Consider the following 15,731-nt stretch of genomic DNA (forward strand, 5'->3'; position numbering starts at 1 on the left):
TTTAAATTAAATGGCTCTTTAAACATCTGGAATGCTGTTTGTTCTCCAGTGGTATTTTTTCTCATCTTAACAGTTTTTGTAGTCTCTCTGCATGAAGAAGAAAAGAAGAAAAGAACAAAAGAAGCTATATCTTGCTCTTACAATATTTAAATTAAATTGAGAAAATTCTTAATCTGTTCTGCCACAGCATGGAGGACTGCTAGCCAACAAACTAGCTGAAGGATGTAGAGAAAGCTTCATAATAGTATAACAAATAGATTGTTCTTGTCTTTTTCCAACCAATGTAAATGCAAAAGGAAAACTCTAGCATTCCATGAGATTTTTAAACAAATTTGTAATAATATTTTTTTACTTCTGGTTGAACCAATTAAAGTTCCCCTTTTAGTTTATATGTCGTTAGGAAGATTATACTGAGAAATATGTTAAGCAGAACTTTTAAACTGAAGGTTCTATTAGTAAAATGATAATGAGAAAAGTTATTTTTTATTAGTTTTGCTTTGAATATTTTTTTCCTTAGAAAAAATGGGAATGGAAAGAAAGAAAGAGAGAAGGTGCACATGTGTCCAAAAAGAATTGGGACTAGAAAGAATTAAGTTAGTAGTTTTGCCACTTGGTGCTTAGCATTACTGCAGATGCTTCTGTTGTTAGTACTTTGCTTGAAAAGTAGGTTAGCGGTCACGTGTTTGAAGCGCTGATCTGCTTAGCGTGCTGCCTGCTGATAGTATGGCTGCGTCGCTGTCAGAATGCTTACTTGCAGAAGAAATACGGCTAGTCATGTTGTTTTTTTCCATAGCTCCTTTATGAAGCAGGAGTAAGATATTTTCACATTGTATGTGATTTTTCAGTTCGCATTTTGCTGCTAGCCAAGTCCTTCAAATTTTATATTAGTTATGAATTAATACAGGACTCGATCTGAAGTTGAGTAGGCTTTGTGAAAATAGCCGTTCATAGCTAAACAGTTTTCATACCTCCCTGTCTGTGCACCCTGCCTTTTCCTTACCTTAGTACCCATGTTTGTCTGGAGAAGCTGCTCTTGTCCCTTGCTGTTAGATGCTTGGAAGATGTTTTAAATTCCTAATGTTCTGATGGCTCAATCTTGTCTGGTAGCCAGTATCAGTTCCTTTAAGCATAAAGTTCGTAATTGATGTTTAGGATAGTTGATAAATGAACTTTTGCTGATTATTTTTTTAGTAGTATATAACCATCAGTATATAATTTTAAAAGTCCTTGTACTTTTTTTTGTAAAGAGTAGTTAATAAAAATATTCTCCCTGCCAGCATTACGGTGGATGAAGATAAACGAACATTTACGGGACGTGCCTTAACGCATTGTGTTTCTCTTTACGAATTGTGAATCATACTTTAAATGTAGAAATGTCATGCCAACTAGACTAACGTTGCTAGGTATTGATTGCCATTTTGATAAGAATATATGCATGAACCCCAGCATATGACTATGTATGTGTATATATTTTGCTGTGGTTGTTGTTTATGCCTTAATATGAAAATATATAGCACAGCTCTGAGTTAATGCAAATCTAAGTACTTTCTTTCCAAGTAGTTTTTACTTTAATGCTTTTATTTACTTATTTAATTATCAATAATAGACTATCTCCAGGTTAGAAAGTTCCTCAGCTGCAGATTACTAGAGGCAGGGGAAATGTACTGGAGAAATTACCGTACTAAACTTGCCCTATTTTCTAGGCAATTGTTGTCGTTCCCTTTGAGATGAGATACTAGCTGTAGATCAGGCTTTTGTGTGACTCAGTATAGTGATGCTTACACTTTTATTTGTTGAAATCTAGATTAGGTAAGAGGTGGAATAGAGCAAGTGAGTGCCATCACCTACTCTGTGCTGTAGAGTCTCAAGGCAGTTTTATAGGAACCCCAGCATCTCAGCTGGTGTGTAAAGAGGCACCAAAATATTTTATAGTCTTCTATTAACACGATAGTGCTAGTGTTCTGTAGCACTCTCCTCTAATGCAGGTAAGAAATTACTTTTTCTTTTATGTCTCTTTAGTAATGAAAGAAGAGCTCTGAGTGACATGTGCGCACACATATGTATTTCATTTTTTACGTACATACATATGTACATGTGATAACTGCTTTCATGTCGGTTGCTGGAGGGTGGTTAGGTTGATGCAGGTGACCGCGCACCTGTGTTCAGAGCCTGAGCCTGGAAGCAGAGGTCTGGCTTTACTGGGGAGCAGAGAGGGACAGGGGCTCCAGCACGGCCCCTGCCCTGCCGCGCGGGGGAAGGAGCTCCTCACCACCCTCCAGCTGTTACTGCAGCACCTAGCTGAAATCTGGCTACTGCACCTTCCCAGGGTGACCTTTTCTATTCGACACTAGAATTGCAGAGAGTTTTTGTGTTACAAAGTGCAGTTCTTGGTGTGGATGCAAACACTATTTAATAGTTCACAGATGGTAAGTGCTGCCTGATAGCTGCCCGATGTCTGTTGATGCTATCTTTCAACTGTGAATCAGGCTTCACAGGACTATTATTACATATTTTGTTTCAGGAGAAAGTCATACAGGTTAGCTTAGGCAGATGTATTTGAAGGAACTTGTTTAATTTCATACTGAAAAAACAGTTATGCTGTAGGGAACCGACTGGATGGGCTCAGATGCTGTCATCTCATGTGCTTGTTCCTGTGAGAAGCTGACAAGAGCAGCTGTCCGAACACAGCTGTGTTAGACGGGGTGAACACTGATGGAGCAAGTGTCTATACAAGCTGGGTGTATGTTCAAGCCTGCTCTGAATGAATACATTGAAGAGGGGAACTGTATGAGCATGCTGACAGTCTTGCCATTGACTTTTATCACTACGGCTACTAGGAGAGGGTTACTGTGAGCGTAATTCTGTTCTTCTGTGGCTACATATTATTCAGTCCATATTGCACTGTGAAAAATCAATGGGTTTTTGTATCCCCAATAATAAGTAAGTGTGCAGATTTCCCTTTTATAGTGAATCTTTGTTATGTGGCTTTTGTTTTCTATTTATGGAAACTTTCTATCTGACATTGCTAACTTTTCATCCTGTTTTATCATACTGAGAATAAGATATTTTTGATTTAAAAAAAGAGCAAATCATGAAAGGATTTACACAACTTGCTTAGGAGTGGGAGAGAAAACAATTCTATACTTCACTGCAGCATCACTGCAATGATTTTTATCAGTGATTTATGGCATAGCCTCATTTAACAGATTGATACCTTTTTTAACAGACTCTATTTTGGAATATTAAGTTCAAATAAATACCATAAAGGTTATTTGAAGTGTGACTAGTTCTCAAAATGCTATCTTAATTATCTGAAATTATGCATATAAAACAAACTGCTCATCATTTTATTGCTGTACATCAGAACCTTAATTTGTTTCTTCAGAAAGAGAAATAACACAGAAGAGAACTAGCAGCAAGAGTTCTCTGTTTTGATTAAGATTCAGTGTACTTCTAGATCCACATTCCAGATGTGGATTATTAAATGCCCTGTAGTTTTCCGCAATGTTTCACACTATTTCGAGTAATCTACTTGGTAGAAAGTATCTTTTGGAAATAAGTAGTATGGATATGGACCCAGGTATTTGTGCGGGGGGAGGAGGGAGGGAGGACAGCCTGGTTGCAGTCCTCTGAAGTTGGATTAAAACTAGATTCTTGCAGCAAGCTAGTTGAAACTAAAACTTTTTCATATTTGAAGAATTTATGAAGTTACTAATTTAATTACTTATAGTACTGTTTTTACTACCTTTATCTGAATACATGCCTTTGCTTAAAGAAACTGTAGTCAGCTGAGATTGTAAAAAATGCTCATGAATTCACAGCATTGTTGGCATCTAAGACAGTTTGTATCAAGTTTTTTTCCTTTTATTAGGAAAGTGATTCTGGATTTTTTTTTTTTTTTTTTAATTAAATGAAGACAAGGATCATGACAGAAATAGAATGTGGATATTTCATGTCAAATGGGAAGGAAGTAGTTTTTCTCCTACTCCTAATTAAGATAATGTAGTGATTTTTGCTTAAATGAGTGCTGGGTCAGAGAAACAAAGAAAATATTTAGAAATGCGATGAGTGGTATAGGAGTGGCAAGATTTACTTGTAAAAACTGGAAAGAGCATACTTTCTGTCATCTAAAAGCTTGCTCAGTTAATGAATTTGTCAAAGAATGTGTGGAATTTTAGAAATGAAAGTAATTAGCAATAACTTTTGTTTTGGCTAGGAATAATAGTCAAATATTTGTGATTGAATAGTACTTGTAAATGCTGGCAAAGATGTGAAAGCAACTTGCACAATACTGTGGACAACTGGTCTTCCAAGGTTATCTATGGATAACCTCTTTTTTTAAAATCCTGGAACATGGTGATCCATAAGTTTGAGGGATTCCGGGAGGAAATCAGAACTAGAGTTCTTGTGAAGAAATTCCTTCAGTTTTCAGATTTACTGAGTCAGGCTGGAGATCACTCTATAAATTTTATCTGCAACATTAGTGGACATTCTTTCAGAAATTGAATTATTTGTATATGATTAGGACACTGAAAAGTTCTTCTGCAAAATATATTATTTCTTATTTGCACTGTGATTGACACAGCTAATACTGTGCTATGAAAGGATCCCTTCCTATAATCCATTTTGCCTCTAAAGCATTACACAGGGAGCAATTAATGCGAATTTCTGTCCCATTAACCTTCTTTTTTAGATAACTTGGCTTTTAGATACATTGGTGCTTGACTTTACAGATGAGTTTTAACAAGCTGAATTATAGTTAGAAGCTTTCAGGGAGTCCAAGCAATAGAATGTGTTCTTCTTAATTGACTGAATTACTAGTTTCAAATAATGCATGCATTTTCTTTCTAATTTATAGTCTTTTAAAGTTCTGAGATTTTTTTTTTTAAATGAATGCTAACATTTTATGTTGAGGTTTCTTTATTAATTGATATGTATCTGTTTTCAAGGGAGCAAAAGAAATTGAAGGCGAAGAAGAATCTGGCTTAATTCCACCTGCTGAAGTATTCGCTCCTAAAAGTCTGGTGTTGGTGTCCAGACTAGATTATCCAGAAATTTTCAGGGTAAAGAACTTAAAATTGTCATTTCTAATGTATGTCAGTAGACAAATTTGTTTAAGTTGAGTAGCAGTGACATCTCAGAATTGGTTTGGGAGTTTACCAGAAGAAGTAGACTTAGATTGAACTAGATAAAAAGCACTCTTCATGACAGTAGATGCCCCCAATAGTTTAAGGCAGTGCTCTTTTATCCTCTAAGTAGTTTTAAATATACACAGACCATGAAATAAAGTTTGTTTTTTTGTTTTTTTTTTTTTTCCTGGGCTCAACTTACTGATAATGAAGGAAATCATTATGGCGAGACCAGATTTGCTCAGGTAAAAATAATATGTTAACAGTATTTAATTATAATAGAAAATTATATAAAAATTCTAGTTTTCTCCCATATCTAAGATGAACATGTCAAAGTCTCTTCCAGAGCAAATTAAGATGTGTGACAGAGATTTAGGATCCTGGATTACTTTAGCTGATTAAATATAGCTGATCTGAGATAAATTAAAAGTTTAATTTTGTATTAGGAGAAACAAATATAGTTCAGTTTACAGGTGAAGAGAAGAAGACATTAGACTTTAAAGAATGCCTGTACCAAATGGTACTGAAAATCCATGTAGCCCAGCATCTTGTCTCTAATGGTGGCCCATAGCAAATGCAGAGGAAAGTGTGTAAGAATAGGGCAGGCTGTAGAAATAATTCCAAAGAATACTTTCCTAATAACTGCTGAATTACAGTTTAATCACTTCCTGAACCAGAGGTGTCATTTGTGCTTTTAGTACAATTTGTCAAGTTTCTTAACTCTCAGATTTTATGACATCCTCTGGCAAGGAGTTTCACAGCTTAACTATGTGTTATATGGAAAATTACTGTTAGAATTATTTGTAAGAGAATTGCTAAAATATTTGCTGAATTATCAAAATTATAGCAGTTAAAATGACACCAAAAGGATGTTGAGGAACAAAATGATTCTTTCTTTTTTCTTTCCTTTTTTTTTTTTTTTTTGAGGTTTTTTTTTTTTGAGAACACAGTGTTAAATCATCTTGCATGAAATTATTTGCCAAAATGATAAAGCTAGGTCCCTAATGTTTCAATCAAAACTGAAACCATACAAAACAAAAATGGAAATGTTGAAATGTTAATATTGCTTATATACCCTAACATAATAAATATATTAACTGTATATGTTAGTTCCTTAATTATTAATAAATCATCATTTGATATAATTATTAATTGTATTAGTTTTAAACATACAAATTTATATTATGAATAGATTTTTAGTTATTTATACAATGTATATAATATATATTGTAATATATGTTCATATATATTCATATATATTTACATAAATAAAATATGTCTATAATTATATAGATATATTTATTATTAAGTATATTTTATTGAATCAATAAATAATGTAAATTAAATAATACATGGAATTGTTGATTGTTGATGCTAGCATAAAATGAGGTAAGAGCTCATTGATTCATCAGTGACACTGTAAATCCATCATGTTCAGGTCCATAGAATTTAAAGTTCAAGTGAAATTATGATTTTATAATTTTAAAACTTAATTTCTAATAAGAGACTTTTTGGATTTTTGAACAAAGTGCAAATATTAAGGATTGAATTTATTTTAAAAAAGACTATAGCAGCAAACGCTCAGTCCACTATATGTGTTCTTTAAGTAGCCAAGTTATTTTTTTTTAAAATGAGTGATTACTTCTATAGCAAATGACTTTGTCTTCAATTGGAACCTGCTTCACTACATTAACAAAACTTAGATGCATTTAACTTCAAGTAATTTGATATCTGCTTTCCTTGTATAGAAATTTAATGTTTTTCATCTACCTTTTTAGGCTTGCCTTGGCCTGATCTATACTGTGTATGTGGACAGCCTGAACGTGTCACTGGAGGCTCTTATTGCAAATTTGTGTTCATGCCTTGTCCCTGCTTCTGGAGGGTCTCAGGTAAATGGACAAAGTATTTTTCCAGTTAATTTAATTTATGAAGAAAACAAAAAATAAATTCTTTAAATATTTTTGTTGAAAAAAAGATCATAGTTCGACTGAGTGCTTTCCCTGTGGCCCATCTTCTAAAGACAGCAAAAATTCCATTCCAGGGTAAGGTCAATAGGGTTAATTTTGTCACTGAATTGGCTTTCTACAAGGCACAATAACAAATCAAGCGGTTTGTAAAAGTTTAGATTTTAATAAATAATGTATGTTCAGGAATATTTCTGCTTTTTTTTTTTTATGTCCTTCATTTTAATTCTTTTAGCAATATATTTTCTTGATCTAGTTGAAGATTCTACTGTTTTTTTTCTTTGGTAACTTTTAAATTTCCATTTTTATGAAATCAGAAAGAAATTCTGAAATAACACCTTGGACATGGTCTTATTTATTCACGTTTCTCAGAGGTGATCAGGTAGCACATACATTCAAAAATAAGAAAAGGTTTGCCTGTAAATGTACTTATTTCTGCTTCTTTTACCTGTGCTTTCTGTGAATGAAAAGTCAGGTTGGTTTGCTTAATTACTTCAAATAATTTGCTCCTAATTTCTAACAAGTCATGTAGGTCTTATTTGTTTGGCTTTCACTTGACAATAAGGGGATTTTGTAGTTTTTATCATGAAGTTTTTATCATTAAACATGTCTGGAAACTAAGCCCAGGAAAGGACAAGTCATTACTTTTAAAATAGATTTCATATACATTCTTTTTACACTTCCCTCACAATATATGTATTACCAATCTTCTTAAAATTATTCAAATCTCTAAATCTTTGCTGTTTTTCCCATGGTTCTGGCTGCTTTGGAATTTCTCTTAGAGCTAAAAGTGGCCAGGAGTTCTCTTAGCTTAGTCAAGATCTACCTAACGGTCCTCCAGGCAAACATGCATCTGTGGTTTTGCATCCCAAGCCTTTAAGTTTTGAAGGGACTAGTTAGATCATATCTCCCTGTTAGAAACACTCTTCCAGGATGGTATGTGCACCTCACATTGCAGGTGCTGGTCATTCTCCACTTGAACTTTTGGCTGTTACTATATCCTCCCTTTTTTTTCTCCTATCCATGAATATGGCTTTCCCCAGTTGCCATTTCCTCTGTTAGAAGAGTGAGGAAAATTCACGTGCCTCTAGTCCCATTTCTACATTCTTTTTTTAGTATAAAGTGTTCTCTTGGAAGGACCTTGAATTTGTTGGTGTCAAACTTCCATTTTAACTGGAAAAGAATGTTTTACTGTTTTCTTCAGCTTCATGCTTCGAGGGCCGAAACTGAGTTACGGATCTTAGAATAGGAACACTCTTCCATTATTTATCTCTAAAAGTCTTAGAAGTGCCTCCAGTTTGTTCATGTCTCCACTGCTGAAATACCGAATGTGAAGTCCAGATCTGCTACTGAACTGCTAGGGTAGAGAATTTTGTGCGAGTCTAAGCAGGTTCTGCCACAACTCAGGGACTTCTTTGGTTGTACTGTGTACATGTTTTGATTTCAGATGTGAGATGTGCAGCTACTGGAGCTTGCTATCTTCATGTTTAAAACAGTCTTTGCTGCTGTACAGAGTACAGTTGTACCACACTTACTGTTTGTACAGAGACACCCCTTATCCCCCGAAGATTAGTGCTTGGAGTCAACTGCTTGAAATCACCCACTGATTAAAATGTCACATGGATTTACTCTAAGATGAAGTCAAGATTATTTTCTAGTTACAGCTTTTGAGGGTGTGCAATACACAAGTACACTCCTCTCAATCCTATTTCCTTCCTCCCTCAAGGGAGGTATGTTCTTATGCTACAGAGATGACCAAAAGTGTAGTTCTGGTTTAAAGCAGGAACATAGGAGTAGTAGAGGTGTACGTTTTAATATGCAAGTGTCTTAAGGGAAAAATGTTTGGTTTTGTGGTGGGGCATAAGTATGCTTATACTTAAAACATACATGCAAACAGCATATATTGAAGAACTTCAGTTATAAAATATTTTTTTCTCATTTGAATATTTTTAATTGTGCTTTTTCTGTAACGATTTGTTAAGGTATTATGAAAAATGTAGTATTCAATGCCTTCAAAGAAATAATTCATAATTATTTAAGTAATTCAGTGGAAATGCAAGGAAGGTTCTATCAAGCTATACATTCAAGGAGCCAAGTCATTGTCCTCAAATTACATATATATTAAATGTATTTCAAATCTCAGCCAAAAATCAGTAATTCTTACCAATTTTAAAACTTTTGCATGTATGTAAAAATTACTTATGTAGGATGAATCACTTATCTCTTTGACAACAGTATATTTACTCCATATAGATTAAATTTATACTCATTTATTTTAAAATTTTGTTCTACAGAAATTGTTTTCTTTGGGGGCTGGAGACCGACAGCTGATACAGACTCCTCTACATGATAGCCTTCCTGTTACAGGCACCAGTGTGGCTCTTCTCTTTCAGCAACTGGGTATGTCTAGGTCTACTTTGAAAAAAAATTAATTTTTAAATTACAGAATGAAGTATTTTCTGTTCTCATTCAGCTGAAGTCGTGTGCCAAGAAAGCTACATGGTAAAATTAATTTCTCTTGAATGAAAGAATGACTAATAGTGCTTTTATCTCCTAATCAAACGTTCATGTACACTTTTTCTACATCCTGCTCTGGTAACATAGCTCCAGAGTTTTCTTGTATCTGAAAACGTACTGTGAGCAGAAGTGAGCCTGGCCTCTGTTTAATTACAACAATATTCCATGAAAAGATTCTGATTTTGTTTTCCTCTCTTAGATATCCTACAAACTCTAAACAAAACCAAGGAGAGTAGTAATAAAAGTAGTATAATGAAAATCAGATACCATGTACTGACACTAGCAAATATATGGAATTCATATTATTTTGTTACTGTCTATTATTCCCTTTTTTCTTGTTGTTTTTTTTTTTTCGCCAAGAATATCTAACACAATCCTCATCAAATGCTATCTTGTTCATCACAATAATACAACTGTCTCTTGCCTAGACATGGCAATACTAATCTCATGTTTCATTAAATTCTAACATACTCTGTTAGTCTTCCTCTCCTTTGGTCTCTCCAGTTACTTTGAAGTACAAACTCATAGCATCCATAGATAAGGGAGAAGTCAATAGTCTATTCCCTAATAGAGCTCTCAAGCTTAGTCTTCAGTAATTAAATGGCCTCAGAAAATGTGGTGGTGTCCATTTTCCTTGTAAACAGGCCAAAACAATAGCAACTGCTGTTCCCTACTCCAGCTAGCTGTAAGACCTAATCATTTGGGAGTGTAGAATATCCTCCAGGCACCAGAAGATTTCTTATCACTGATTTGGATAAAACATTCAGAAGGAACTGCTAAATTTTATGTCTCAGGGAAGTAGTATGAGAATTAATAAGTAGGATGTCACCTACTACTAAGATTTAGTTCTATACTTCATATATTCCAAAAAGGATGATATTATTTTGTTGGTGGTTTAAATTCAAAACATGGTTAATGTGATATAGATACTGCTTATCCTGAACCACAGTTCCTGAGATTTCACTTGGCTTGTTATATCAAGTTTTGTTAAGATTACTTTGAACAGATTGACGACAGTGGTTCAAATGTGGAAAGGCCCAACAGTTTTTTCCCTCTTATGCGGATGTAAAATATGGAATGAGGCACCGTAAATACGGTGTGATATATCATGCAGTATGTTGTATTTGTAGTATAAATATGGTATGAGGTACCGTAAGTTGGGGCAGGGTCTTTTGCAGAATTACGGTGAAGGTTACTGTAAATTCACAATTTTAAAAATGTGAAAGAAGGCAAGGCTTTTAGTCAGTGCTTAGATAGATTAACTACCACTTCTTGTGACATTTGACCTTTATGGAAGTCCGAGTTATAATGCAACTTTTTTGGTCTAGTCTTTGTTGGCTGGAAAGGAGTACAATTAAGAGTCAGTATGCACATGTTAGCCAGCTGTTCTTTCCAGGTACGCTGTACAGCAAGTGTGAGAAAGTCATCAGGAGAGGGAGGAAGAGAGAAATAGTGAAGGATAAACTTTCTCATTACTCTCAATTTTGGTTAGTGACACTTCAGCTGGCTTGAAGGTGGGAGAGCGAGGCAAGTCTTTAAAGAGAAGTTACAGACTTGCATCCTGTTTGTTGCAGGCTGTTCCATCCTGAAGAAATAGCTCATGTCCACAGGAGAAGAATTTCTGTGTCTCTTCTATTCTTTGATGTGATGGACAACAGGCATCTTTAGTTCTGCTTACAGCACTAGTTGCTTGGGAATGGAGATGAAATTAGTTAAGGAAGAGGCATATGAATTTGCAGGTAGATTATTTAGCAGCTGCTTGACCATATGCAGATGGGACTTACTTATCTCCTATTTCTGACCACTGCTTTTTTTTACTGACATGTGACATTCATTTGGTTCCCAGCTGTGATCCCTTTCAAATTTCTCAGGTCTAAGTATCTGAGGATATAGCAGAATGGTGGAAGCACCTTATATTGTCTAAGGATACAAAGTAAAAAGTACTTGCAGTTGTATAGTTTACATTGATCTGCAGAATAGCACTTAATGCTAAAACAGAGTTGTCAATATAGCCATGTGTGTATGTTTGTTATGGATATTGAAGGCAAAAAGAGGACCTGGAAATAAGAACAAACTGTTTATGTAGATTCTTGTTTATCTTTGCATTTTATGCATCCTTATGAAGAATTAAAGGCAGTAAGTCCTGAAGGATGCAGTAAAATCTCTTAGTTCATCCCTCTGAAAAAGTTTTTTCTAAGGTAAAGCTATTCCTTTGCTCTGGAGATCATAGTTGAGCTTGGCAGAAAGCTTCTGTGCTGGTTTTAATGATATTTACTATTGCTATCTGTTCTATTTCTCCTGTTCCACTTGAACAGGAGCTTAGTGCATACTTATCTCTATGAGCCAGGTCTAAAGCGTTCTACTTTTGCTGCAAGATTCCAGTGTCCAGTATGGTGTTTGGTAGGTAATTTAACTATAGCTGTGATCCCATCTAATGTCTGTGTTTAGGACACAAATATTGACTAGTTATTTGTCAAGTAACATGTTCAGTTGTTTCTTTACTGGTACACATCATTTAATCATATTTAAATGATTAATAGAAAATTGAAGAGTAGTTAGAAAAATATTTGGGAAATGAATAAATCACCTTTTTAAAAATAGCTCTTTAGTTGAGAAAGATGGGCAGCAACACAAAATTTACCACTATGAATAGATACAAAACTAATTTCAACATTTATTTTGAGAAATATTATGCAATAGTAGTCTCATCATGCCTTTTCTGTTTGGCAGAATAACCCGGTGTCAGAGGATGACCCTCCCTTTATTACCAAGTTTGCAACATATCTGGAAATAAACCTTATTTTTAGTTAGGCATTAAAGTGCAATTGGGAAATACATTCCCAAAGGTTTTAAACTTAATAACAGGGAACATCAGCATTTGACATTTTAAATCATAGACACATTCTTTTTGTTTGAGAAGAACTAATATATGGGAATAAAGTGACAAAAGCCAGGCATGTAGCTGGATTACTATACCTAAAAAAGATTTCAACAGCAATGATTAGCTGGAAAACAATAATCATAAAGTTAGTTTTAAAGATCCATGCTAGCTCAAGGGCTTTAGAACTCTTCTATTTCTGTTCATCGTGCAGATAGTAGATATTCATAAAAGCTTTAAAACATATTAGCTCTTTTCAGGCTTGAAGGATGTTTTTGTTGTATTTCTCTTTTTGTGTCTCTCACTTCATTAGTAACAATGCATTCCTGCGTTTCTACCTCAAACTCTTTTCATTGCTGCAAACTTAAATCCTACTTGCTTTCTCCATTCTGCTGGTGGTATGGTTGTGCAGCACTGACATATTCGTGTTCATGCCTGAGACATACACCTCCATCTCCCTGATGGGCAGTTTTCCCCAGAGAACCTAAAACATGAAATTATATTAGGACCTGAAGCATATACAGCAAAGCAAGTACCTTGATCAGCACTTCTATTTTTTACATATTTCAAGAACTGATGGCATGAATCACACAACTAAGCTGAGCAACACAATTGTAAAAATGTATTTTTCTTAAGAATTAGTATTTCCTCCCTATTTTCTAAACACTTCATCAAAGACAAACGTTTTTCTTCCTTTCCTTCTTGTTTGTTTCCTTCTTGTTTAGTTTTTTACCTGTACTGTTTTCCTATCTGCTCATTTCCTTTGTTTCATTTAATTTGCCTGTGCTGTTTTTCCTTGTCCTGTCTTTCATTCCCAGTTCAGGTATTTTCAACAGATGTCAAACTGGCTTTTCAGTGTTACAAAGAAGGTAATTTTTAATGTGTCAAACCAAAACTCTGCAGTAAATTCTGCTTTAAATCTTCTCAGTGAAGACATATGGCAAGAATACTTTTGAATTCAGGAGTATGTGCAATGTAGAGATTAAATAGATGGAACAGGATGAAGATAAATGCCACAGCTAGGCTGAATCAGGTTGCTTGGCAAACTTGGCTTTCCTTTGTCCAGCCTGTGGTGCAATTACCTTGGAAATGTTGGTCATCATACTTTCTTCATTATCCTTCTGACTTTTTCCATATCTTAAAATTGTTTGAATCTAGAAATTGTGTGTATGCCATAGGTATTATATGGAACCTCTAGAACAATTGTCTTTATATATGTGTGTGTGTATATATATGTATGTGTGTGTATACACACACACACACACACATATATATACGCTCTCTCTATATATATATTTATATTTAAAGACTTTGGTGTCATTAAATACCAGTAATTTCAGATGCCAGAAGTGATTGATTGAACATCTAAGGATTTGTCATAGTTGCATAAAATATTGGTACTAGACAGTACATGTCTAGGTGTGCCAATAGACAAAGGGCAGAGATGTATGGAGTATGGCAGAGTTGATAAACAGGAAAGTGCTTCAGTAGAAGTGGTTTAAAATGCTCCACTGTGATATTAATTGTATTGGTAACATGTATTATTATGGCTAACTAGTCAATTCCAAAATTCAAAACTGTGATTTGAGTCTGAATAATTCAGCATAATCTTTCCTTTCTCCCTGCTTGCATGTTCCTACCTTTCTTTTGCACTAGAGTAGGTAACTTGTCTGTTAACACAAGAGAGTTATTTATAAATAAACAAATAAATAAAATCCAACACTAAGTAAGCAAATGGAGATGAATCATTTTCTACCATTTTTTCTGCAGTGGGACTGTGATGGTGATAATTTTTATTGCTTTAAATAATCATGAAACCACAACCCATTATTGTTAGACAGTGATAAATCAATCAATTCTTCATAACAAAAAGATGAGCTCATGTGTTAGTTACCATTTCTCTTCATCAAGTTATGCTGGTGGGCTATCTAAGTGCAAGGAAATAAAAACAATGACAACAACAACAAGAACCCTGTATTTGCCCACTTTTCAGTCATTTGATTTGATAAAAATTAATGGAGAAAAGTTTTTATAAACTTTTTTTTATATAGCAGTGAATATATTAAAATTGTGATGTTCAACTATTTTGTGGAGGGAGATCTGAATAACAGTACTATCATTTAAATTGTTTTAAATGAAGATCCACAGCTCCATCTCTATTCGAAATAGATATTTGTACATATAGAGGGCTTTAAATTAACAGACTTTTACTTCATAATTTTGACTGGACAGATAGAGCTTATTAAACACCAGATTTTTGTTACAATTCTGTTTTCATGCCAGTAGCATTCAGCACACCTTTTACTCTTGAAGACTTGAGATCTCTGCTTAGTCTAATAGTTTAGCAGGCTCTGTCCTTGGTTCTTATAAATATTTCCTTTGAAAGCTGATGTCGGGGCCTTGAGTGCAACAACAGCCCCACTCCAGGGCTTAGGTGATGTTGCTCAAGGTCAGCATTGATGTGGCACAGCTGTGTAGCCTGTGTTCAGATTATTGTGGAAAGAGCTGTGTGAGAGAGCTGCAGGAAGCCGTGACCCTGGGCCACTGGTCACTTGGAAGCTGCATTTGAGCTCGGGCCTTTGCCTTTGGTTCTTGCCTGAGCCATGGTGCAGCTACACTTGTGCCTGGCGATGTGCCTTGCTGATCCAGAGCCAGACCCTCACCTGCACACTTGACATCCTGGCTTACTCTTGGACCTTCCTCATGACTATGGACTTTCCCAGTGATAATAACTGAAATATGGCTGATCCTAGCTACTGGCTTTGGACCTGAACCTGACCCTGCTTGCTGATTTGACTTCTAACATGTGTTAATGACCCTGCGTGAGCAGGGAGATTGAACTAGGTGATCTCCAAAGGTCCCTTCTAACCTTACCCATTCTGTGATTCTGTGACTTTCTGGCTTGACCGAAGACCTTGCTCATCACTGTGGACTCATCTGACAATCTGTACTTTTGGCTGAACCTAGCTACTGTCACTGGCCCTACTCTGTTCATCTTTCTGAGGATGCTATGGGACTTCACCACTTCATGGTGAGGGCACAGCCCCTGCTTGCCTTGTTGCCATGCCTGGCTCCCATCTTGCCTTTTCTTACGGAGCGATCCGCCATTGTTGCTCCCTGGCGATTGATTATTCTTTTCATTGTTTGCCTTCCAGAAGTCGTGAAAAGGTGATGTTTTGGCTAAGCTGGCTTCATCTGTGAACAGCCTTTCCAATGTGTTCTTGGATCCCAGTGCACCTCAAA

General features: G+C 35.2%; 1 protein-coding gene across 5 annotated transcripts in view; it reads left to right on the top strand.

Moving 5' to 3' along the window:
• Positions 1 to 15,731, top strand: part of SBF2 (SET binding factor 2) — a 272,366-nt gene that overhangs the window by 123,735 nt on the left and 132,900 nt on the right. For all 5 annotated transcript variants that reach the window (XM_062578117.1, XM_062578119.1, XM_062578120.1 and 2 more), the window contains 3 exons: positions 4,950 to 5,063; positions 6,908 to 7,018; positions 9,388 to 9,493. In XM_062578117.1, the coding sequence (XP_062434101.1) occupies positions 4,950 to 5,063; positions 6,908 to 7,018; positions 9,388 to 9,493 (331 nt within the window). The remainder of the gene's footprint in view (positions 1 to 4,949; positions 5,064 to 6,907; positions 7,019 to 9,387; positions 9,494 to 15,731) is intronic.

The sequence above is a fragment of the Rhea pennata genome, chromosome 5 (genome assembly GCF_028389875.1).
Source record: "Rhea pennata isolate bPtePen1 chromosome 5, bPtePen1.pri, whole genome shotgun sequence".
NCBI lineage: Eukaryota > Metazoa > Chordata > Aves > Rheiformes > Rheidae > Rhea > Rhea pennata.